Consider the following 26,982-nt stretch of genomic DNA (forward strand, 5'->3'; position numbering starts at 1 on the left):
ATGATCCTGTACTTGCTTAACTTTCTGTATCTAAATTCTTTTACACGTGGCATATTTAAATGGATCCTTAGAATAATAACAGGAAAGTGCGAGCTGCTGCGGATTGTTTACTCCAAAGAACCCGATTTACTCAAAATTTTAAACATTGGTTAGGAATTTATTTTTTAGCATTATAATTTTAATAATAATAAGTATAATTAAATAATAATAATAACAATAAGTATCGTTATAATAATTTTAGCAACTTCAACTAGGTTTTTAAATTTCATTTGTGTATGATGTATTTTAAATTTTAATACTAGCTTCAAAAGTTTAAATTTAAAAATGAATAATGGTAAAAAAAACTAGTTTTTGTACTGTGCCGTACAATGAAGGCAACCTGCTAAAACCTACATTTTTAGAATGCGTAGATTTTCATAGAATATATGAGACTGAACTTAGCTCCCAGCTACAACGACCGACCTATATATTATGCTCGCAGAGAGATCGTGAAAAAAGAGAGGACCATCTGCTAATGCACGGCAAATGTTCATATATGTTACTAAAAATTGTATAGGTATATAAAATGCTTAACTGATCGTTGAAATGTATGAAAAACATTTATTCTAAATTTAATTAATTTTATCTATGTAAACAATCAATCTTCGTTTGGGTCCAGAGACCCGGTTTCCCGAGGTAAAACGTTATGTATGTAAACAACATGTTATTAGTGAATTTTTGTTCTTTTTAGTAAATAACTCGAATAACTTAGAGGATGAAACATTTATATCTAATGTTATAGAATTTTACCATGCTGAAGAAGTAGCTACTGCTGTTAAAATTTTGAAAAATGATTTAGAAATATTAAAAAACGATAACTTAAAAAATGAATTTCAATTTTGCGGGAATACTACTAAAAGGGATAAAATTCTCGAATGTATTTCTCTTCTGAAAATATTTAAGGTTAATGGTTTTCTTGAAAAATGTTCTTTTTATACAAGTGCTAATTTAGCAAGAATCCGAATGTTAATTGGCTGAATTTAAAAATGACAACAAAGCCATGTTTAGTATGCAACAAACGGCCATAATGGAGGCATTAGATACAAAACATACCTGTCTACTGGAAAAAATGTGCTCTGTTGTCTCAAACCATATGCAAGAAATAAATAAAATTTGTGCTACAAACGTCAAACCAACAAATGTGTCTGTTAATAAGGCACCTGTAAATGTTGCAAACAATATAAACAACATATTCAAAGCAAATTTAACAAGTGAAGTTGAAAATAAAACTAGTTGCAAAGTCATGAGCAGATAGAGCTAAAGTTTTAGTTGCTAATTCTATGAACGAATCTAATAATGAACTAGATTCTGATGGCTTTCGGCTTGTGAAAAAAGCAAAGAAAAGTAAAAAGTCTGTCGGTAGTCCTATGATTATTAAAGATAAAAACAGTGAAGAAGACACTAGAAATCCGACAAAGTGTATGGTACTGGTGTCAACTGCTTATTGAAGGCATCAAAAATTATAGAGAAAAAAATTACTTATTATGTGGGCAATGTCAAGCTCGTGCAGCTGAGACATAATTGAAAACCATTTGAAAACTAACAATATACCGTTCAATCCTTGCTTTCCCGTTTTGCGAAAAAGAAACACAACGGATAATGTAGCAACTGACTAAAACATATCAATTGAGTCAACAGCTTTTAAAATAATTTTACCAATTAAGGAGCTACCAAAGTTAACAAATCCAGATATTTGGCCCCAGTACAACGTTCCTGCGTGAATGGGATTTTTCATTGGCAAAAAACAGGAAAGAAGTTGAAGAAAAACAATTGCGGACTATTGCCACGAAACATGGTGATGCGCAATGAATTTGTTAACAATTTATTGTATAGCCAAACGCCATATTATACTGAAAATAGTTTAATAAATTTTATAGCTAGTTCTGAAATTAATTTGTTTACATCATGTTTGTCCACTTTGCATATAAACGCTCGAAGCCTATACAACAAGATGACGACTTTACAAATATTAATTAATCAATTTTATAAAATATTTAATCTGATAGTTTTTAGTGAAAATTGGTAGAATGAAATGTAATTATCGGCTCCATTGATTGAATTAGAAAATTATAAGTTTATATTCAAAAAGAGAAATTTTGGTATAGGAGGTGGCGTTGGCATGTTTGTAAGAAATGATTTGAATTTTTGTGTGTGTGGATAAAATGTTTAATGATGATTTTATAGAAATGTTGTTTATTAATGTACGATCAAAGAAATGTTACAGTTATAAATATTTAAAAGTAATTGCCTTAATTCGACCTCCTTATACAAATTTTGATGTTTTTAAATAAATTATAAATTGCCCTCAACGCGTATAGGTTGATCTGTGTATATCTGTGCGCTTGAGTGTTTTCCCATGTGTGTGAATGTAAAAAGCTTAAATTTCTATATATAAATATGTTTGTATGTTGCTCAACAAAAACAATTGGTAAACTTTGATAGATGCTGATATTTTATAGTTTTAGTTTTTCTTTCTTTTCCTTTCTGTTTATATTGTCCGTATATGAGTTTCACATTTTTTTTTCTGTTTATGTATTCTATTATAGTTAAGGCACTGATACAAGTACATGTTTATTTTTTGTGCTTGTGAATAATATAAATGTTAAATATGTAAGTAGGTGTATGTGCGTGAGTGTGTGTGTGTGTTTGCGTGTGTATGTTGGGTGAGAATGCATGTGGGTATGTATGCACGTGTGTGTGTATGTATGTGTGTGCATGTATGTGTGTGTATGTATGTGTGAATGAGTCTATGTGTGTATGTGCGAGTCCATGGTTAAAACAATTGCCATAAAAACTATCATTTTGCCCCTGCTCAACAGATAATTTTAGTATACAGGGTCTCGCACAGAAAGGCACTTAGCAATGTTCTCTAAAATACAAAATGAATTAAACTTTTGCAACAACAACGATATATTTTGCTTTATTTATTAACGTAACTGACCAGAGGGCCCAACGGACCACTTACCCAGTCCGACCAAAAAACATGATAAACTGCAGTTAAAATAAACAAAATGGCGAATAGAAAATAAATGGATCCTTGAAAATAAATGTCATTATCTCGATCTTTGCTGTTCAGTTTGACATGTATACAGTGAATTAGAAATTGGAAAAAAATGATCATATTATTTAAATTTTATTTTTGTACCTATGTTATCAAAAAATAATTGTGTTTGTTCATCAGCTGGGCCAAATGTCTCCACGCAGATCGGAACGAAGATTAGCGTATTGATCTTTGTACTTAGTATTCTTAAAATCAGCAGCTTCTCTGCAGGGGAACCTTGCTCCATAGCCGTGTAATTGATGTACCTTTCGGCTAACGTGTGAGGGAACGTCACATCCCATGATAAACAGTAACCTTGGTACCACGGTACCAGATCGGAACGAAGATTAGCGTATTGATCTTTGTACTTAGGGAACAAAGTTGATCATTTCCGATTGTGATGCACGACGTTATCTTTTCTCAATTATTTTCTGGACAATTTTCAGGGAGTGTTCTAACAGACGTATACCCCAATATGATGAACAGTTCAATGGATCACCTTTCAGTCGGCATTGAGCAATTTTTCCAGATTTCACGACTAAGTTGTAGTAACGTTTGGATACCTGCAGTACCAGATGCTTTGATAATGTCATTTGTGAGTCCAGATGGCCCTGCTGCCTTTCCATCCTTCATAGCTTTCAGAGCTTCTGTAAGCTCCTCTAAAGTGATGTCTGGAATCGGACCTTCGATGGGCGGAGCGTCAAAGTTGACATTGATGGGATTTGTTTCGTTTAACAGACGATTGAAGTATTCTCTCCACTGTAGCTTGATCTCATCTCATTCAAGAACCATCTCATTTTTGTCGTTTTTGATACATGAGGCACCAACTATGTCTTTTTTCGTACGCTTTGCTTTTTTTGCTATACGATACAGAGATTTCATTTGTTCACCTTTGCTTTTAGTGAGCCACTCTTTGCACTGATCTGTCCGAGCCAGTGCAACTTGACGTTTTGCATAGTTGTTCTTCTCACGGAAAATTTTATGTTCATCAACAGACTTTGATTTTTGCCATTGCTTGTATGCAACTTTCTTTTCAGCTATTGCATTTTGTACACTGTCATCCCACCACCAAGTGTCACGTTCATGCTGACGTTTTGTACCAGTTTTCCCACAAACTGTAGTTGCAGCGATCATTAAAACGGTTTTGTATGTACTTCAATCTGTACTGGCTTGCGATTGGTGGTCTAACTGTGTGGCGACAATCTGTTGAAATTTTTCTCGATGAATATTGCTTTTCAGCTTCCACGTTTTGATTCTCCGAAGCATTTGTTTAGACTTATGTTTTGACAGTTCGACAACCAGGTCTGCCACAAGGAATCTATGTTGGGCGACACAAGATTCGCCAGGTATAACTTAGACGTTTTTGAATAGCCTTCGGTGTGGTTGCTTGACAGCAAAGAAATCAATTTGCGTGGCTGATGGCCCACTTTTGTATGTTATGAGATGTTCCAGCCTCTTTCTAAAATATGTGTTCAGTAAACAAAACCCGTGACTTTCAGCAAACTCAAGGATGCGGTTGCCATCTTCATTCCGTTTTCCATTGCCAAAACCGCCATGTACGTTGTCAAAACCATCTGTTTTCTCTCCAACGTGGCCATTGAGATCGCCTCCAATCAGGATTGTTTCAGATTTTGGTATTGTTGAGATGTAGTCCAGAAGTCATTTTTCATCTCTTCTGATTCGCCTGTCTTCGGTGCGTATGCAGAAAAAATAATCATTGTTTGCTTTTCTATGCGAAGAAAAAATAATCACATGAGACGTGAATTAATTCTTTTAATATCCAGTACTTCTTGGGCTAGCGGTTCTCTGACAAAAATTCCAACACCATTTTTGGCCGTCTTTTGGCCATTCCAGAATAGTTTACATTTTTCTTTGTCTGAGTTGACATGACAGACACCACCATTCGATTTCCATCGGGTTTCCTGAAGGCAGCAGATGTCAATCCTTCTACGCTCGAGCATTTCTGCGATTTCCATGCTTTGGCCAGTCAGTGATCCAACATTGAGCGTTCCAAGTCTAAGTACCATAGAGGGGCCATTCTGAATTTTACTGCAACATCCCTCCGCTATTGCATACTTCCCAGGGATTCTTGGCACCCCTTGACCACTTAAGGCCTGCTGGGGACTAGGGGCCGTTGTTTTTCTTTGTGATGGCATAGGAATAATTTGGGGAAAAGTTTTTACATCCGGACACCCATCCTGACGACAACCACCAGTTATAAGCGGTGGGCCTAGCCTTTCGCTCAAAAGCACGCAAGGCAGCGTGGATGCAGTTTTATGTCATACCCAGGACAGTTCTAATAATTATTTTTGTAATTATTATTATTAATTACTAATTATTAATAATAATTATTTCTAATTATAGTCTCGAATATAACAATTAAGAATCATAACAACAATAATTGTAATAGTGACAATGTAATAAGCACACATTGTAATAAGCACATGTATAAACGCACAAAATAATAAACAATAAGTTAGTTCACAAACAACAGAAAACTCTCAAACCACACTCACACACAAATATACATCTAAGGATTAGAGTAATGTGATTATTAAACAATGAAAAACTTATTGTTTTATCAAGTTTTGCCTACATCCTACGTTATTGAAAACAAACACCCGCACCATACATCAATTTTGGAAACATTAAATGTTTGACATAAACTTTTAAACGTCTCCACATTAAAAAAATATACACGCACATCAAATTATTTGTTTAACAGTTAAAGTAACAAATAAAGAAAAAAGATACTAATAAATATCTCAAGGAAGTATTGACACAAGTATTGAAATGAAAAATATCGATTAACATAACAAAAAAACAGGAATGCTTCAACTAGTAGTATAATAAGTTGTAAGAGTTGCAAAAGTTGTTTTAAATATCTGTAATTTATCTTCCAGCACAGATTCACTCATTCAACTACATTGGTTACCAGTACGTCAACGCATCATATTTAAACTCGCCATCCTCACGTACAAGTTACTTAATACATCTAATTCGGCCCTGAAAAATCCATTACATTTTCGGGGGACCGAGCCACGTTCGTTGATCACTCGAACGCATCTCGATGACTGTTGATTTTTTAGCTATGTTGGTCTGCTATTTATACCAAAATTCAGCCTTATATTTATACACTGTAGCCACGGCTTGCTAATTTAGCCGACACTCTATTTAGCCACAACCAGTACGAAGCTTGCTCTACGCTACTAATAACTTTTTTCAGGCATGCTGTACGCTTCCTACCTGACAGTCCCAACTCTTTGAAAAGTGCATACATCGACGCTCCCACTGTTCCTCTTGCACCAGCCTCAACAGCGTAGAACCTGGTTTTGTATCCTTTCTTGTTTAACTCTTGAATCAACTGTTCATACTTTGCAGTTTTTACGTCGTGGCTACTGAGCATGTTATCTTTGTACGACACAGTTCAATAACGACATCACTCGGTCATGCTTTGTCCTTCTCTTAAGAAATACATCTTCGGGTTTTCCGCAGACTGAGATTTGGCTTCATTGCAAACAGAACAGACCGTTTCTGCTATGCTTTTCAAAACTTTGTTGTAGCGCCATGTATACCGACCGTGGCCTAGAGCATACTGACATGACGACAGCACGTGCGCGAGTGTCTCGTGACCTCCACAGAGTGTACATTTGTTCTGTGCCAACATATTCCACCAAACCAAATTAGCTTTTGTTGGCCGCTGGCCGTACATTCCTCTTATAGAAAAGCCAAACGGAAAGGAGACATATTTTAAATTTCTTTCAAACTAACGTTTTTTTGCAACACCTCTTCCCACGACAACCGTCTGCCCTGTTGACTCTGCTGCACTGTTGCAATCACTCTTTCTCTGTCTTACTCATTACGTCTTTCTTCAATAATCATCTAATCTTTTGTTTTGTTGTTGACCTTGGACCATCACCTATTTTGAAACCAACCTACGCCATGTTTTGTACTTTGCACTGTTCCAACAATCTCCTTAAGTTTCAAAGATTGTTCTGCCACGTCTATTTCATTTCTGGCTTTCCATTTTTCCCCGTTTTCAACAGTGGCTTAACTTGGGTTATATATTGGTCTGCTGAGTTGTCAAGCATCCATTGACATCTTATTTTTGCGTATTTAATTCCTCAACTACCGACTTAAATGATAGTTTTAAAACTGTCCTTTGGCTATAAAGAGCAAGTGAAGTCAAACTCACAGGCAGACCAAGCCATTTTCTTGTATAACGGTTGATTTTCTTACCAATTTTTTCACAGTGTTGAGGTTGAACTCATACACTAACAAAGGCCATAGTAGTTTTGGGATTACTATAAACTGCGTCAACCAGACTAAACTTACCACACAAGTTCTGGCTGTCCACGGTCTCCAAGTGCTGCTTTGATAAGTTCAGGAGTTCTCCTTTTTCTCCCGAATCTTTCAAAGATAAGTGGTACCACCTGCCAAAACTTTTGACTGACTTTTGAAGCAAAGTTGGAATCATTTGACCGGAAATTGTAAAAGTGACATGCTCACCATATTTACCTCTTGTCAGCGAGAGGCTTCGAGATTTTTCCGGCTTGAACGTCATTTCGCTCCACTCCATCAACTCATCTAGCGTCTGCAAAATTTTTCTACAGTTTCGCGCTGAGTTTTTTTCAAAACGGTAGTGTCGCCCATAAATGCTTTCAGCGATGGCATACAAACACTTCCACCCAAGTTAACCTTGTAACCGCTTGCAGCATCCAACATGACTTGCTTTGCTAAAATAAACAGGGTTGGCGAAACAGCCCATAGCGATTCCAACTTTCAAATCGACCCAATCTGTAGTAGGGTATGCATATATGTATGTTTGTATGTATATGTGTATGTATGTACGAATCCTTGGTTAAAAACAATAGCCATAAAAACTATCATTTGATCCCCGACTCGCTAATTAATCTTTGTTTCAGGATCTCGTACGGCCGGACATTTAGCGGTATTTTCTAAGATAGAGAAAGAATTAAATTTTTGTAATAATAGAGAATTATTTTTATTATATATGTTTTATTGTTAGGGTCACATGAAATTTCAATTATTTTAGTACTTTTATTGTCGAAAAAATGCTGAGTGACCTTATCAGTTGGTCCAAATGTTTCGACACAAACCGGAACAAAGAGCGATGTGCCGTCATTGAGTTTATACTTTATAATATAATTTGAATTTTTAAAATCAGCTGCCTTGGTCGCGGCGGAACCGGTTTCTACCGATATATAACCGATGTACCTCTAGCCAGCGTGTTGGAGAATGTCACGTCTCATGTCTGACAACGACCTGCAGACCATGGGATAAGAGTATACCCGTCAGGTCTGGCATTACTTTCCACAATCAGGCCTGCGGGTTTTTTAACGGCAGGTATATTGGCTTTTTGAAGCAACCTAAACAAATAATCGTTCAAAGCCGAGTGCCGTGCCTGTCTGCCAGAACCCAACTTGCAAGAAAGACCTTGGTATCCCAACGGAGAAACATCTACACCACACAAACATTTGTGTTCTGAAACTACAGGTAGACCTAGTCTTAGGCACAGACTTATTCTCACTGAAGCGTTATCGATTCTGGTGTAGCAAGCGGTGCTTAGTAACGCTCTTTATCAGGCCGAACCAAAAACGCTTTTGACTGCCATCAATCTGGCTTTATTGAGAGGCGAAACATTCAACAGTTCCAATGATTCACAAGATCTCTTCAACAATGGTTCGCTCCAATTTTTTTGCAAACAAACGTCGATGCCGATCACATCTCCATAAATGGAGCACCAATTAGCAAACGTTTCCATTCTTAGATGGTCATCCATCGGTAACATCGAATCTTGAAGGAACATCGTGGCCGCGGCAGAAAGTAAAAAAATCAGATGGTGCCAAGTCAGCCACGACGCCTAAACCCAATCCACCCACACCGACAGGCAAAATTGCCTAGCTCCAGCCTGTCATCAAAAAATATATTGAAAATGGATTGAACACCTATACGTAGTTGGTGGTCGAATTTATCAGAAATTTGCTTTGACCGACCTGGGAGGTTCTTAAAAAATACGATAACTTCTGAATAAACGCCGCCTGGGTCAAAAGGATGAGTGCGTCCTGTTTACAAATATGTACCATCATTGACGTAGCATATTTGAACTCATCAAACTTTTTGTCCCAAAACTTATCGTCGGCCTTACACTTAAAAATTGTGGCTCCTATAAATTGGAGATCGTTTAACTCCGTTGTATTAATTTTATTAGGAAAATTTGATGGGTTGGTGGAATTTGTTGTAATTTCATATTTATTGATGTTGAGCTTAAGCCCATATTGATGGGAACTGTTATTAATCAAACCTATATTGTCTTTTAAAACCTTCAAACAATTCTCCAAAGCATTATCACCGAGATAAGCAACAACAAATATTGAAAGAAATGATTTTTATTAGTGGATCGATTGACAGAGGAAAAACAGAGGACCCATAGGATCACCTTGCTGTACACCCTCAGCTGACAAAACAATATTGTTGTCGAAGGAAAGGAATGGGTCAGCATTGTATGACATCCAACAGAAGTCATATATTTCAGGAAGCAGTGACTTGACGCATTCAAGCATATGGTCCCGGCGAAGTCAAGCTTTGGAGAAGTCAAGTTTTAAAAAAAACTTCATTCTCGGCCATGGCATAATTTGAGGGAGGATAGATCCAAAGAAGAACCCTGACTTGACATGTTATAATTTATTGTTTTATTGATTGAAAGAAGTCAAATTGAATTTTAAGGAATTCAATGAAAACTATAAAGATATGAAAAACAATTACGATTATTGCCAACTATTGAAACACGTTTAACAATTAATATCTATGAACAAGCGCGTATGTGCAGAGCAAGTGTATTATGTGTTTTTTTATTAAAATGAAATTGAGTTATAAAATAATTGGAATTGAATTGATTTAATTTATTATTTTAATTTATTTATTTATTTTTATTTTTTTATGTAAGAATTGAAATCGAGTTCAAAGTAATTTTTGAAAATTATAAGTAAATGAAAAACTATCAAGAATATTGCCAACTATAGAACCACCAGTGTGGACGTACAACTAAAGTTTAACAATTACTATCTAAAATCAGGCGCGTATGTGTAGCGCGAGTGTATTGTGCTTAATTTTAATAGAATCATATATACTTTTAAAATAATTGGAATTGAAATTATTTAATTTATTAGTTTATATAATTATTATTTTTTCTTTTTTAAACACTTAAACTGAATTTAAAGAAATATTATGAAAGCTATAAATGAGTGAAAAACTATTACGAATATTGCCAACTATAGAAACTCCAATGTGATTGTACAACTAATGCAAACAAACGTTTTTTAACAATTACTATCTAAAACTCGAGCGTACCGTGTGTTATTTTATTAGAATTAAAAATAATAAAATATAATGTCGATAATGTTAAATGAATTATTTGAATTAATTGGAATTAAAACTATAGCGTTTAATTGGTACAAATTTTTAGATTACGAAATAAATAAAATAAATACAAAAATTATACGTATTACCTACACTCCAAAGAAAAAATTAAATTAAAATTAAACAATAAATTACAGTAAAAAACGGTAGAATAAATAACAAAAGCATGGAAAAGATAGCAATAAAGTAAATATAAAAACATTAATATAGATAAAAAAAAGGTTAGATAAAACTAATTAAAAAAAACGATAAAATTATAAAATTATTAAAAAGAGAAAATATAATAAATAAAGTATAAGAGCTAAGAAAAACCTGCCAGCACGTTCGCTACCCTAAAACCGTATTTGTGTTTGTATGTATGTATACATGAATGCACGTATGTTCGTATGTATGTAAATAAATTTGAGAACCCTTTTTGAAAAACATGGAAGAAAATTATGTTATCTTGTGAAGCATTTTGAAAATTTTTGATATCAAATAATTTAAAAATATACGTTTTAGAGAATAATTATCGTTCGAAATATTCGATCTATGGCCAGGCTTGCCGTTTTTTTACTGTTGTAAAGCCAACAAAAAACCAACTATGTAGCTACAATTACTCCAAGACTACACTTTTTGTGCCACTCGTATGCATGTTACGTTATTACTCTGAAAAATTGAAATAAAATTTATAATTTCTTGCCAAATTACAACTATATTATAAACGTGATCTCAAGCTAAATTTGGGCTGCCACGGGCAGGTTTTTTCCCGATAAAATTCTAACTTCGTGTAACTATTAATCAGAGACCCAGTTCTCCCGAGGTAGGACGTTGTTTTCTTTGCCATCAATTTTTTGCGCCAAATTAGGCGATCAGTTGTATCCATTTCATTTAAATTTAAAGCTTTTATATCTTGCTCGATTGTTTGCGACCAGGACTTTTTTGGACGGCCTTTGGGATGTGTGCCAGGTACTTCAACACCTGCAAGAGATGTTATGGCACTGTTTCCACTTCATTTGACATGGCCAAACCACCGCAGACGATGTTGCCGGCATTCGTCCTTTTTATCATCTAAACCAGCACGACGCAGAATTTTGGAAGATTTGGTGTGGTCCTTCAGACTAATTCGTTGCATCCATCTGAGCATTTTCATGTCGGTTCGTTGAAGTTGTTGTTCCAGTTTGGTTGTCGTTGGCCATGTTTCTGCACCATATAACATCACCGGACGTATCACAGATTTATAAAGTCTTGATCGTAGTGGTAGTGGGATGTCACGCCGCATCAATATAGAGGCAAGGAAATGCCATTTATTCCAGGCTGCCACGTATGAGTGCTCGAACGGCAGCTTCAGCTGTTCCAGTACAATCCAGAACATCCCTTAAATATTGAAACGATGTGACTTTCTCTATTTAATGGCTTCAAAAACATTGCTGTTTCGAATTTGTTGTTGTGGATTGATGCAAGCAGGAGAAACAAAATTGGACACTTTAGATAAAGTACCAATTATTTTTGGACAACGTTTGTGACACCACTGGTTACACTGCTGACACTTGATTGAATTGTTATCTACACCAGCTTTACAAACTGAACAGGGCCATCGTCCAATAGCTGTGGATTGCATGGGTTCACCAGTGTTTATTGCTTTGGTTTTGCTGATGTTGACTTTGAATCCATGATCGGCGAGTCTGGTGTTCCAATCCTCAAACATCTGTGCTGCATTCTGCTCAGACGTGACTGTTAAAACGATATCATCAGCATATATTAGATTCCAAATGTCACCAGTGCGTATCGGTTTTGTGATTTCTTCCATCACAGTTATAAATATCAGTGGACTGAGAATCGAGCCTTGATGAACTCTAACGCCGATGTCAAATGCATCTGTTTTTCTTACCGTTGTGCTGACAAGATTCTTAGTATTCGTATACATTTCCATCACAAGTCGAACAAGATATTCTGGAATGAGTTGTTGACGTAGACTCCACCTGATTGCTTTTCGGGGAACACGATCAAATGCTTTTTCAAGGTCTACAAAAATGTGTGATAGTTGTTGACGCTTTGTGAGGTACTTCTCTTGCAGTTGCCGAAGGATGTGAATTTCATCAATTGTTGATTTCCCCGCTAGGAAACCAAACTGATAATTTCCGATTATGATGCACGATGTTAATCTTCTCTCAATGATTTGCTGGACAATTTTCAGGAAGTGTTCCAGCAGACGTATACCCCGATATGATGAACAGTTCAATGGATCACCTTTGCCTTTGTATAGCGGAACTGTCATGCTATAGTCGGCATTGAGCAATTTATCCACACTTTACGGCAAAGTTGTAGTAACGTTTGGATACTTGCAGTATCAGATGCTTTGATAATGTCATTTGTGAGTCCAGACTGCCCTGCAGCCTTTCCATCCTTCATAGCTTTCAGAGCTTCTGTAAGCTCCTATACAGTGATGTCTGGAATCGGACCTTCGATGGGCGGAGCGTCAAAGTTGACATTGATTTGTTTCATTTAACAGATGGTTGAAATTTTTTTTCCACTGTAGCTTGATCTCATCTCATTCAAGAACCATCTCATTTTTGTCGTTTTTGTTACACGAGGCACCAACTATGTCTTTTTTCGTCAAGTGTCCCGTTCATGTTGACGTTTTGTACCAGTTTTTCCACAAACCGTAGTTGCAGCGTTTATCAAAACGGTTTTTTATGTACTCCAAACTCCAATCTGTACTGGATTGCGGCGATTGGTGGTCTAACTGTGTGGCGACAATCTGTTGAAATTTTTCTCGATGAATATTGCTTTTCAGCTTCCACGTTTTGATTTTTCGAGGCATTTGTTTAGACAGTTTGACAACCAGGTCTGCCACAAGGAGTCTGTGTTGGGCGACACATGATTCGACAGGTATAACTTTGACATTTTTGAATAGCCTTCGGTGTTGTTGTTTTATAGTTTAATTTTTAGAGTAATTTATTAATAGATTATATATATATATATATATATATATATATAATATATATATATATATATATATATATATATATATATATTAGGAAGAAGACCAAGTTCTATACAGTTGTTCAAAAAATCATAGATTAATTAACAACGTCAACATTGTTGCTAATAATTTTAACGTCATCGATAATAATAATAATAATACTTTTAATAACAATGATGACGACGACAACAACAATACAAACAACGATAGCAACAACAACAGCAACAATAAAAAGAACAACAACTACAACAATAATAATAATAATGGTAATGATGATGATAATAATAACGATAATAATAATAATGATAATGATAACGATAATGATAATAACAATAATAATAATAATAATAATGATAATAATAATAAAAATAATAATTAATAATATTAATAATAATAGAAACGATATTCTAATTAATTTCGCGCTTCAAATTTGTGACATTGTTGGTTGCCATCTTGACAACGGCCACGTAGCATGAACAATCGTATAATTTCAAATATTTTGTTTACTAATTTCAATGAACCTTTGCGTTTTTATTTCGTTACTTTTATTTTATTTTAATATATTAAAAAATACAACTAATTAACTATTAATAGAATTTATTTAAAATATATATTGCACTGATGATGACTTTACGTCGAAATAGATCTATATGCATAACTTTAATAATAATATAAAAAATAAACGATTATAAAAATGGGATCTTGCTTGATTAATTTTAACAATTAAAATCATAAACGATTATAAAATGGATTTCAACATTTTGAATAGACTTAATTGTAAAGAACTAGTTCAAAATATTAGAAAATCAACCATAAAACTTGTTAATGCTGAATCGTCGGTGGATTTTTTGAACAACTGTATAGAACTTGGTCTTCTTCCTAATATATATATATATATATATATATATATATATATATATATATATATATATATATTATTTAAAATATATCGCCATTGCAAAATATTTTCAAATAATAACTAAAATTACGGTTTATAAACAAAAAACTTAATTTTATGCGCGAAACATTTTTGAAAATATTATTATTAATTATTATATACTATATATTCAACATATTGATAAAATTTACTTCAAATTATTTACATAGATATATATTAGAATTAAACAAAATAAATAATAACAGCAACAATAACAATAGTAATAATAATGATAATAACAATGACAATGATAATAATATAAACTTGGAAACATGAATATTGTAGTATGATTTTTGCTTTTTATTTTGTTGATTTACTTTATGGTCGTTTTTTCAGCAATTTTTAAAATTTTAATTTATTTTGTTTAATTCTAATATATATCTATGAAAATAATTTAAAGTTAATTTTATCAATATGTTAAATATATAGTATATAATAATTAATAATAATATTTTCAAAAATGTTTCGCGCTTAAAATTAAGTTATACTGTATGACGTCATTTGTCTATAAACGGTAATTTTCGTTATTATTTAAAAGTATTTTGCACTGACGATGATATATTTTATATCGAAAAAGCTTTTTGCAATTATATTAATAAACATGGACAATAATAATTTTAGTTTTTTACTTAATAAATTTAATAATTATAATAAAATTTTAATTAGAAAACTTGAAAAATTAATATATAGACATAATAATTATATTAACGCGGTTGATTTTCTTGAAAACTGTATCGAATATGGTCTAAATACTAATTTCACAATATATATATATATAATTATGCTCATAAAAGTTCAAATCTATAAATTTTACTGATTTGAAAAATTCTCAAAACTGTTTCAAAAATCTATCCGCATTTTAATGATATTTTTTCATAATTTTTAACTTAGAATCTTCTCTCAGACTGTCGAAATCGCGGAAACTGAACCATGTGCACATTTCTGATAATCTAGATGATAAAAAATTAGTCCAAGACATTATTACCGAAAAGTCAATTAATATTCAATATCATTCCAGGTAACGTATATTTCTATAATTCGAATTCTTTCACTGAATTTTTTAAAACAAAGGCTAATATCTTATGGTAGGTTTGTTGTTCCCATGGAATTATACCTGTCTCAAATTTCTGGTTATCATAAACTGACAAGAGAAGTTGAACATCTCAGAAAAATTCCTTATTCGAGCGAGAATTCTGAACATGAGGATCTTCTGATGAAAGTAGGTAACAAAAATAAATATTTGGCGTTTGAAAAACTTTGACTTAATTGCTTTTTGCAAAATTCATAACTGCCATGGTGGGTTGTGTTCATTCAAATTTATTGGTTTGCCATAAATTGTTTAGATGTTTTTTATTATTTTTGCTATAATACAGTTGGTACATGAGACATCTCATTGACAATATTTTGACTAGTTCTGAAAAATTTTAAATTACCTGGCTTAGTTCTGCACGTTGTCGAAATCATGAAATGACAATTTATTTATCTCAAGCATTAATTTGTACATGAAACGTCATGACCTCATTGTTAGAAAGTTATTAATTTAATCAATCAAATATAAAACTATTTTAACAATGAAAACATATTTCGATATTACGCATTCGTTTCCTTACGTCGCGTGCTGAAACTCATGCTATTTATGAGTAAAAATCCGGGATTTTGCGGATTCGAATTTTTCATTTTACTCCTTCAGGGAATATGACCCGGCCCATGGTGGTTTAAAAGTTATGTTTAAAGATGCAAACGGTTGGAAATATCAAAACTAGCATAGTTTAATTGTTTGTGCATTCAAGTATCAACAACAAATGCATCAATTATTTTGATGGTAGTATATCGACCTGATTCAAGAGTTGCTGATGAACTCATTTTTGATGAACTGGCGCATGTGGTCGAGGGACTGATTGTAAGCACATTTCGTCGTTTTTGCATAGGGTTACGAACATGAGCTATTCTATCAATGATTCGATGATGTGTTATCTTCTTTGGTTTCTTGGTAAACAACATTTCATATTGCGATTTTCCTTCTATAGACGTTGGTCCGGTTTATTTGAGAATGTAAGTATTAAATTAACTAATGAAACAGTTCCTTGAAAGCTAGTCACCTAATTTAACTAGCGTTTGATTTTCACGTTCACTGCATTCGTTTTGTTGAGGTGAATAAAGCATACTTAAACGTTGCCTAATCCCTGGTTTTACAACAACTGTTTCACTACTTTGTTGTAAAATGTAATTATATTGTCGCTTAATATTTCTGAAACTTTATGACTTATTAACTCTGTATACATTTGCCTAAGTTTCTCTGTTGTTTTTGTTATTTGTTTTATAAGATAAACATTGTCGAGAAAATCATTGAGAGAAGATTAACGTCGCGCATCACAATCGGAAATTATCAATTTGGTTTCCTAGCGGGGAAATCAACAATTGATGCAATTCACATCCTTCGGCAACCGCAAGAGAAGTACCTCACAAAGCATCAACAACTATCACACATTTTTGTAAACCTTGAAAAAGCATTTGATCGTGTTCCCCGTGAAGCAATCGGGTGGAGTCTACGGTGACAACTCATTCCAGAATATCTTGTTCGACTTGTGATGGAAATGTATACGAATACTAATGCATAACGGTTGGAAACACAGATGCATTTGACATCGGCGTTGCAGTTCACCAAGGCTCGATTCTCAGTCCACTGTTATTTATAACTGTGATGGAAGAAATCACAAAACCGATACGCACTGGTGACATTTGGAATCTAATATATGCTGATGATATCGTTTTAACAGTCACGTCTGAGCAGAATGCAGCACAGATGTTTGAAGATTGGATCACCAGACACGCCGATCATGGATTCAAAGTCAACATCAGCAAAACCAAAGCAATGAACACTGGTGAATCCATTCAATCCACAGCTACTGGACGATGGACCTGTTCAGTTTGTAAAGCTGTTGTAGGTAACAATTCAATCAAGTGTCAGCAGTGTTACCAGTGGTGTCACAAACGTTGATAAAAATAATTGTCCAATTTTGTTTGTCCTGCTTGCATCAATCCACAACAACAAATTTGAAATAGCAATGTTTTTGAAGCCAATAAGGTAGAGAAAGTCACATCGTTTCAATATCTAAGGAATGTTCTGGATTGTACTGGAACAGCTGAAGCTGCCGTTCAAGCACGCATACGAGAATTGAAGATTGTAACACCAGACTCGCCGATCATGGATTCAAAGTCAACATCAGCAAAACCAAAGCAATGGCCTGGAATAAATGGCCATTGCTTTGGCCATTGCTATATTGATGCGGCGTGACATCCCACTACCACTACGATCAAGACTTTATAAATCTGCGATACGTCCGGTGATGTTATATGGTGCAGAAACATGGCCAACGACAACCAAGTTGGAACAACAACTTTAACGAACCGACATGAAAATGCTCCGATGGATGCAACGAATTAGTCTGAAGGACCACATCAAATCTACCGAAATCCTGCGTCGTGCTGATTTAGATGATATAAAGGACGAATGCCGGCAACACCGTCTGCGGGGGTTTGGCCATGTCAAACGAAGTGGAAACAATGCCATAACTTTTCTTGCAGATGTTGAAGTACCTGGCACACATCCCAAAGGCCGTTCAAAGAAGTCCTGGTCGCAAAAAATCGAGCAAGACATGAAAGCTCTAAATTTAAATGAAATGGATACAACTGATTGTCTAATTTGGCGCAAAAAATTGATGGCAAAGAAAACAACGTCCTACCTCAGGGAACTAGGTCTCTGGACGCTAAACGCAAACCTGTGAAATTATCTTTAAACAAAACAAAGTATTGATAAGTTTGGTATAAATTTTATGTATCAACAATAAATCACTGTTCTCATCTTTTTCCAACTCAATTTAAAAATTTTTCCAAAGATTCTTAAGTTCGGTAACATTTTCATCCATCTTATAACTGAAAATCTTCATGCATAAATAGTATGCTCTATCTTCATTAACATCAACGTACAGAGGATAAAGTTCCAGCCAAACATCTCTGGCATTAGTTAATGAACACACTTCCGTCTGTCATATTGGTCGGAACTATTATAGCAATACAATCTTCTTTATCAAATTTAGTTAAGGCAGTTTGATACTTAGGTAACTGATCTTAATTGCTTCCTTACCCAATTCATCTGGACCTTTTAGTTTACCATTTACTACATCTATTACACCAGGAATGCCGCGTAGTTTTATGTAAACCTTAAAAAGGTTAAAGTGTTGCAATTTAATTTTAATTTGGTCTTTGCAAAATTGCAACAATTGGAAGCTAAAATAAATAGTTTGCCACCATACTAGCAAAGCTAGGCACATGTAATGCAAACATTGCTCAAATGTCTGGCAGTTCCATTGAACGCATCAATAAAGAAATTGTATCTGATTTGAACGTAATGCATTTGAATAAAAATACTCAACAACAATAAAAACCAGCCAAAGTATTTCAAGTTGACCCAATTAACACCAATTTTAGCATTAAAGAACTGTGGTCAGGTGTAGGAAGATCATTACCAAGTACACCTCAGGCAGTACCACCAATGAATGTTGAAATGAAAGGATCTGGTACTGATACTGAGACACCATTTACAACTGTTGATTGTAGCAAAAAAACAACAAAATAATAAATATAATTTTAAATTTAAAATAGATACAATCATTGTGCGTGGTGTAAAAAAAATTGAAAATTCTAAATTAAAAGGTTTCAAGCCAATTGTCAAATCAGTTTTTTTTTTCAAAATTTTGGTCAAATGCTAAAAATGACATAATTGAAGTTATCAGCAAATAGCATCCATGTTTTTTCTTGCTTTCCTGTATATTTTAGACAAAAAACAGAAGAGCATATTCAAGAAAAAGATGAAAATCCTGATCAATCAACTCCTTTTCGGGTTTGTAATAGCAAAGAGGACATTGATAATGGCCTTTTCAAGTAGTGGTGAGGGATTGTGTTTCTAAAAGAATGAATAATCAAAAAGCAGTCATTACATAATAAACAATGATGGAGGTGAGAGATAAATATTTAAATCAGAATGAGTCAAAGTATTATACAATAAAAGAATTTAAACAAAATTTTCCTACCAAAAGCCCATCTAATGATGTGCATTCTATTAATAAAAGCCTTGAAAATGTTTCAACATGGTTTATTAATAACAAATTAATAGTGAACTATTCAAAATGTAATTGCATTATATTTGGTCCAAAAATTTTAACCGATGCAATACCAGATCTAGACATAAAGATGAACAATATTAATATTCCTCGTTCAACTAGTACAACATTTTTTGGAGTGATCATAAAAGACATCCTCTCTTGGGATCGGCACATAGATACTTATTCTAGAAAAATCAACAAAACTGTAGATAAAATAAAAATAAAATTGAACAGACCAACAATGATTAATTTGTATTATCCTTTGATATTTTCACATCTCATATATTGTAATATCATCTGGGGGAATAACCCTGATACTCATCTAAAGAGATTATTTCTGAGTCAGAATTGTTTTATTAGAATTTTACTAAATCTGCATCTACGTTCTCATATATCAAGCAATTATCCGGAATTAAAAATTTTAAATATGAAGAATTTTCATATCTATCATGTAATGATTTTTGTTTTGAAGTTTCTACACCAGCAACTGCCGGCATCCTTCAATGGTTTTTCACTTTTGGAAACACTGTACGACAGAGGTGTACTCGCTATTGGCCATTACTTTACACGTCATCACCAAGGATAACATTACTTGTCAAGAATTTGAAACAAACAGCCTCTGTAATATGGGAAAGAATTCCGTTTGAAATACGAAACATTGATACCTAGCACCTTTTTAAAAACAAACGAAAGAAACACCTAGTTAATAAAGGTTTCGTGTTTATTTGATAGGACATTTAAATGATTTCTCTTTTTTTGAAGTTATTATCTTGTTCTTTAATTTATTCGCGATTGCCAATTGAATCTGTTATCAGTATGTATAAATTATCTATACAATTATGACAGACGGTAGCCTAGTACACAAGAATTTGTTTTCTTTTTAGGTTTAGAATCATTTCCTTTTTTGGTTGGTTGAAATAAATTGAATTGATATCGCCGCTTTTGTTTAATCTATGTTTTAACCCTCTAATGAAAATTTTTTTAAATGAGAAATTTAAACAGTGCGGTTATCTTTGGGGTCCAACCTCTGATGTGAAAGCTAGAGTATGGCTTCAATTCGCCGACGATACGGCAATCATTGCACATAGTTCGGAGAATGCGCAGAAATTGATCGATATGAATCTTGCCTGGCGCAAATGGTCAGGCATGCAGATGAGGACAGATAAGTGCTGTGTATTTAGAATGAGAAAAGAAGATGACTCATACGATCAGTTCCTACCAAGGTTGACAATAGACAACATACCCATTCCAACAGTAGCAATGGATCAGGAATTCAAATAACTGGGGAAAGTCTATGATTCAGAACTAAAAGTCACAAAAGCCAAAGAGGAGATAATTTTCAAATTAACTCGTCTCTTGAGATCTACGACCGAACTGGATGTTTCTACGCAAATGAAACTACAAATTTTGAAAAGATTCCTTCACAACTGAAGTTCGAGCTGCGAAGCTACAGTTTTTCTCTGACGTGGATCGTGGATCGCCAACAATTTGGATAACCTTGTTGTAGAAGCAGCAAGAAATTGGTTGGCAGAGATGCTGAATCTACCATTAAAGAGTGGTGGTCAAAACATTGTTCCACTAAGGGACACAGCGTTGAAAATTATATTGAAGCTGCGCGATTACTTTAAGACAAGTTCAAATGCTGAGATTTGTGATCTATGGCGTGAAACATCGGTGGACTACAGGATGATCGACAATTTGCTTTCGGTCTCAAACTCAACTTCTCAGACACTAAAAAAGTTAGAAGAGGACCGAATAGCGGACGGCTTAAACCATGTCATCTTGCTTCAAAGTCAGGACTCCTTGATCAAGTCGTTAACAGAGGTAATAATACTTCCTTCGCGAATAAACACTGGTCAAAGAAATTAGATTCAATACCAGACACCCTATACAAATTTGCGAGAAAATATTTGATTTAGCAACTGCCGACAAACGCAAATCTGTTCAGATTGGGGAAGACCGATGACCGCTGTGTCCTCTCTGTGGCGCTAAACAGACAAACAAGCATGTGGTGTCCAACTGTGGATCCACAGTTGCTTTGAAACGTTATACTGAACGCCATGACAGGATATTGTCAGAGATCGTTAATTGTTTGCTATCGTGCCGCACGACGGATTGTCTGATACTCGCAGATATCGAAAAGGGGTGAGTCCTGCCAATGTCGCAAATGTTTGTCAATCTTCGTCCAGACATCGTCATTCTACAAAACAGAAGAATTGAGATCGAGTCACGAGACAAACCATCGAAGTACAGAAACAATTTAAATTTAAGTTTAATCCCCGATTTCATAAACTGTTCTATTAGTTTAAATACGTTTGAAATTACTCCAATTGGCTTCTTTAATACTTTCAATTTACAATTAATTAAAGTTTTATGGCCTATTTCTTTTATTAACAAATTTATTGATTCCGCAATTAAATCGACATACGCCATCTATTGCGACAGAAACATTTTATAACCGTTTAAATATGTCACCTAAGTACACTTATCATAGATAATGAGTAATACGGTTTTATTGTGCATTTAATTTGACAATGACCATATTTTATTCTATTTTATATTTTATGCCAATGATTTCCTGTAATAAAAGAATTTTAATTGATATTATTATTGTTGTTGTTGTTATGGTTATTATTATTATCATTATTATTGTTATCATTATTATTCAAATTATGTATGTGTTGCAAGAGAGTTGGCCAATTTTGTACTACAACTCACTGTTTTTTATTCATAATACTTGTTTTATTCGACTAATTGGTTTTAAAATTGGTTGTTTGGATAGGAATAATTTTGGGGATTATGGCGACATTTTTTAAATTTAGTTTTTATACTAATTTTTATTTAATTTTAATTTTCTTAATTAAAGGAATATATAGCGCAAATTCAAATGAATGTCCGCACTGCAATAAAATATTGATTAACGTTGGTAGACACTCCTGGCGCTGTACTAAGAATGCTGGATATTTTAACGTTTATGCTGTTCGCTCAGTTGAAGAGTCTAACGTTATAGGTTAAAGGTTACTCTCTCTGTTTTGCGTTTGCTTTAGAGGTTTCAACGACAAACACACACAGCGTATATGAATACGAGTGCAAACCACGCATCATACAAATTGCATATGATAGGCGGGGATCTCTTTGTATTCGAACCCAGTCATTGCAATAGCAAGACCAGGCGCCTTTAACTATTGAGCCATCACGCCGCCCAAACATTTCCATTAATATTTTGCCAAACATTTACAGTTCGAATTCTATTGGCAATCACTCCAGTAATATTGAAAATAATAATTTAATATCACGTTTCTTTGGAAAAAAGTGAAAGGGTCGTTCAGTTACCTCAGGACTCATCGGACAACAACGCGACATGTATCACAGTCAACATCACCAGATGAAATAATTTCTACTCCAAACCACCGATCATAGTCGTCGTCGGCAGTTGAAGCAACGGAATCGGCTATCCCCGGCGTCAAATTGTCAAGAACGCCAGCCCAATGGTTTGAAGCCAATGTCTTCTACCAGCTACAATACAAAGTCTTAACAACATAGACGAATTCACAATTGCATTTAAAAGGATGATATATACAATTATTTTGCTCAAAATACAATTATTTTGCTCAAAATTACAGCTCTATAAAACAGCACACTGACCAAAACAAAATTACTAACAAAAACATCAAGGATCTAAAAAAAGAAATTAAATATCTGAAAGAACTCGGCAACATTTTAACCACCACTTCTACAATCAAATCATTAACACAAGCAAAACTCTATGTTCAAAATTATTGTCGATGAAGATGTATCCTCCAAAATCCCTTTGTGCTGGAAAAAGGAGTTCACAATATTAGTTTACAAAAAGGGAGATGCTCGAGATCCGGCTAACTTCAGACCCATAACCCTGCAACCAACACTCTACAAAATATTTTCTTCACTCATCAACAATAGACTATACAACTTTCTCGAATCAAACAACATCATCAACAAAAACATACAAAAAGGACTTAACCCAAAAGTAGATGGCCTGACTGAACACACACAGCTCTTAACTCACATGATCAACAATGCAAAAAGGCACCAGAGAACAATAATCATCACACTCCTGGATTTGCGAAATGTCTTTGGTGAAGTCAGTCATGGCCTAATCTCATCAATTATGGATCACCATCATATCCCGCTTCAAATAAATAATTTAATAAAGTTTATATATGCCAACTACACAATTACAGTTTCCGGTTGCAGGCCTACTTAAAACAAGAGCATGGTTGCAATTTGCTGACGACACAGCAATCATCGCCAACAACACTGAAAGTGCACAAAAGCTTATCGATGTCGGCATGAAACTAGGAATCGATAAATGCTCAACATTCAGAATGAGAAAAGAACATGGTGCGTATGAGCAATTTCTTCCGTTGCTGACGATCAATGACAAGCCGATTCCTAAGGTTGACACACTGTCTCGCTTATTCAAATCATTGCGATCAGATATCGTATTGCTACGAGACGAAACAATTGAAATACCGGAATTAACAGTCCTGTCACAAGACTAACTTTCTAAATTCTAAAGAATATAAACTATTTAAATACTCAGGTAACTTGCAAAATAACTTGATTGACGACTTTAAACATTTAAAAATAAAAATAAATACATTCGAAATCTCAACTCTAGGTTTTTTTAATATTTAATTTATCTATTGTAAACATTATTTGGTCTGATAATTTCTGCAATAGTCTCATTAAATCTGCAATATCCATCATTAATGCACCACCTTTGGATCAAAACGTTATGAAAAAATTGCGACTTAGATTTCCATCCTGACGAACGTGTTAGGCTACGTCACTAATTATTTATCAGTATTTTAAAAGCATAGAATATAGAATAAGGAATATTGAATGATTAAAAAATAGTTATGCAGAAATTTGTATTTCAGTATTTTTCAAAACATAAATTTAGAAAACTGAAACTAAAAAAATATGCCAAAAACGAATTACCTGAACCGATTTAAACAAATTTTAGAATGTTTTGTTTTTCGTAAGGTGTTTATATATTGTAAGACGAAAATTTTTGGTAATCGTATGACGAAGTCAGAGGTCAGAGTCGTGGCTCCTAATATTTTTTCTATTATTTCATTCCTGTTAATTTTTTCTGGTTTTCTGAAATTTTTTTAACTATTCGGTTTTTTTCTGGAAATAAAACTATTAATTTTAGTTTTTCTCTTTCTTTTTTCTCATCCTTCATTCACAATCTAGCTTTATTTTTTCATTTTTTCTACCTTCATTCGAAACCTGGTTTCATTTCTTTCGTTCTTAAATAATTTGTTATCTATCCTAACTTTTAAAATTTAGAATCTCATATAGTTTATAAATTCTAAAATAAATTATTTTTTATTCATAGTATCACTTGTTAAACACTAAAATGTTGTGACAAAAATATTCATGAAAACAATGGTTGAGATCAGTTTTCATGAGCAATAGAATTATAAATTGTTCAGCCTTGACTAGTTTACAATAAATATCAATATTTTTTCATTCAAATGGCTAGTTGTGGAACAAATTAAATCCTGGCGTAAAGCTGCCCAGTAGAAAAACCGTACTTTGGGAAGATATAGGATTCCAAGGAAAAGATCCTGCTACAGATTTTAGAGGAATGGGAATGCTTGGCCTGAACTGTTTAGTGTTGGTTTTTTTATGTGCAAGTTAACTGGGATATAACTTATTCTACTGTTTTTTGATAAATTTAGTGTCATTTATCTCCTACTATTGATTTACATGTATCGGCATAACGGTTTTTTATTTTCAATTTAATTTATATAATAATTAATTTAGTTTTGAAAAATGTGTTTTTGTTTAAACAGATATTTATCGTTATGTCACACAGAAACAGCGCGATATCTACTGTCTCATTCTCATCATCCTAAATACGGGTGCGTGGATTGATTAAGCATGGTTGTTATTAACCTATCGATGATATGATGATATCGCGGGCAATTATGGTATCGCTGTAAGATCGCAGATCGTTGATACTTTTTGTTTTAAGTATCAATGCATTTAACTACTGCCGGTAACTGATACCGATAGTTAATTATTTTAAAAAACAGAATCGGTTGATCGTTTTCAAAAAAAATTTGGGAAAAATTTGTATGGTTTTCCATCCTTGTACAACTATCTGCACATCAAAAATTGTGCTTAACTTTCAAGACTGGATTGCCTGGTGCCTACTAGGGCGTTTGTCGAGAAATTGTTTCAAAATGTTATAAAAGTTTAAAATATTTATATGTCATAAATATTACGTTGTGTTTGTTTAAAAAAGTGTCTTTCGTATTTTAATAAAATCAATCAAAAATGTTTCAAAACAGTTCTAAACTGTTCGAAAACGTTTTTTTCAGCTAATATTATCGGTAATTCTTCGATCGCACTTTTAAAAAATATTGTTAAAAACTGATTCATATTGTTACTAAATGAACGTATTTTGATGAATAAATTTTTTCAAAATTATAACAACTGCAGATATTTCTTCGCTATAGTTGGCATTAACATTACAAGCGTTGCATATCAGTTTTTGATGAGAGGAAAATTAAGATCTCATTTTTATGCTGCAGTCAAAAAGAAACCTTTGATGTCAGATTTTTACAGAATTTTCAGTTAGGTTTTCATTTTGTGAATATTATGCTTGTTAAGTTCGATAACTACAGTGGATCTCCTTATAACGAACTTCTGTACAACGAATTTTTTTATGTCCCTTGGAATTTCAACACTTTAAATTCTATACAACAACAAAAATTTCTCTATAACGAAAAAACAAAATTCATAAAAGTTGAAATAAATATCCGACCAGCAAACATTCTATGAATTGGTAGCCTATAAGCGGTGTTTTTGTATTCCTTTAATTTCCTAGAACCATATTTATTGTTTCTTGTTCTAGTATTCTAGTAATTTTTGCGAATTCTACTCTAATTAATTTCAGTGGAATCGGAATCATCGTTGCATAGAGCAAAAGATAAATTTCACTTTTAAAACTTTAATTTGTACAATTAATACTATGTATTATTACTTTCCGTTTTCAAAATAAAGGATTAGAAGGTTGTTTTTCATAAATATAGAGCATATAAACACTTTTTAGGCAATATAGAGTTTTTTCCAAAACAAAATTTCTATATAACGAATTTTTTCCTGAGACCATCAAATTCGTTACACGGAGGTCCGGCCGTATTTAGATGTGAATTGAATAAATAAAATAATTAACATTTCTAACATCGCAGTCCACTTTTATTATGAGTTTGACAAATATTGGATGTCTAAGCAGCCTGACTCCATAATGGAATTTGAAAGAATACGGACAGAATTTGAACAGATAATGTTAAATTTATTAGAGAGTAATAACGTTCCGTTGCAATTTACATTCATATAA

General features: G+C 33.6%; 1 protein-coding gene across 1 annotated transcript; it reads left to right on the forward strand.

Moving 5' to 3' along the window:
* HELRODRAFT_68857 (hypothetical protein) lies at positions 1–26,982 on the forward strand (the record flags this gene model as incomplete). Its single annotated transcript, XM_009028966.1, has 7 exons — positions 1–148; positions 15,313–15,439; positions 15,511–15,640; positions 25,117–25,250; positions 25,430–25,498; positions 26,082–26,215; positions 26,834–26,982. The coding sequence occupies 7 exons, from the start codon at positions 1–3 to the stop codon at positions 26,980–26,982; spliced, it is 891 nt and encodes a 296-aa protein (XP_009027214.1).

Source organism: Helobdella robusta, assembly GCF_000326865.2.
Source record: "Helobdella robusta unplaced genomic scaffold HELROscaffold_6, whole genome shotgun sequence".
Lineage (NCBI taxonomy): Eukaryota > Metazoa > Annelida > Clitellata > Rhynchobdellida > Glossiphoniidae > Helobdella > Helobdella robusta.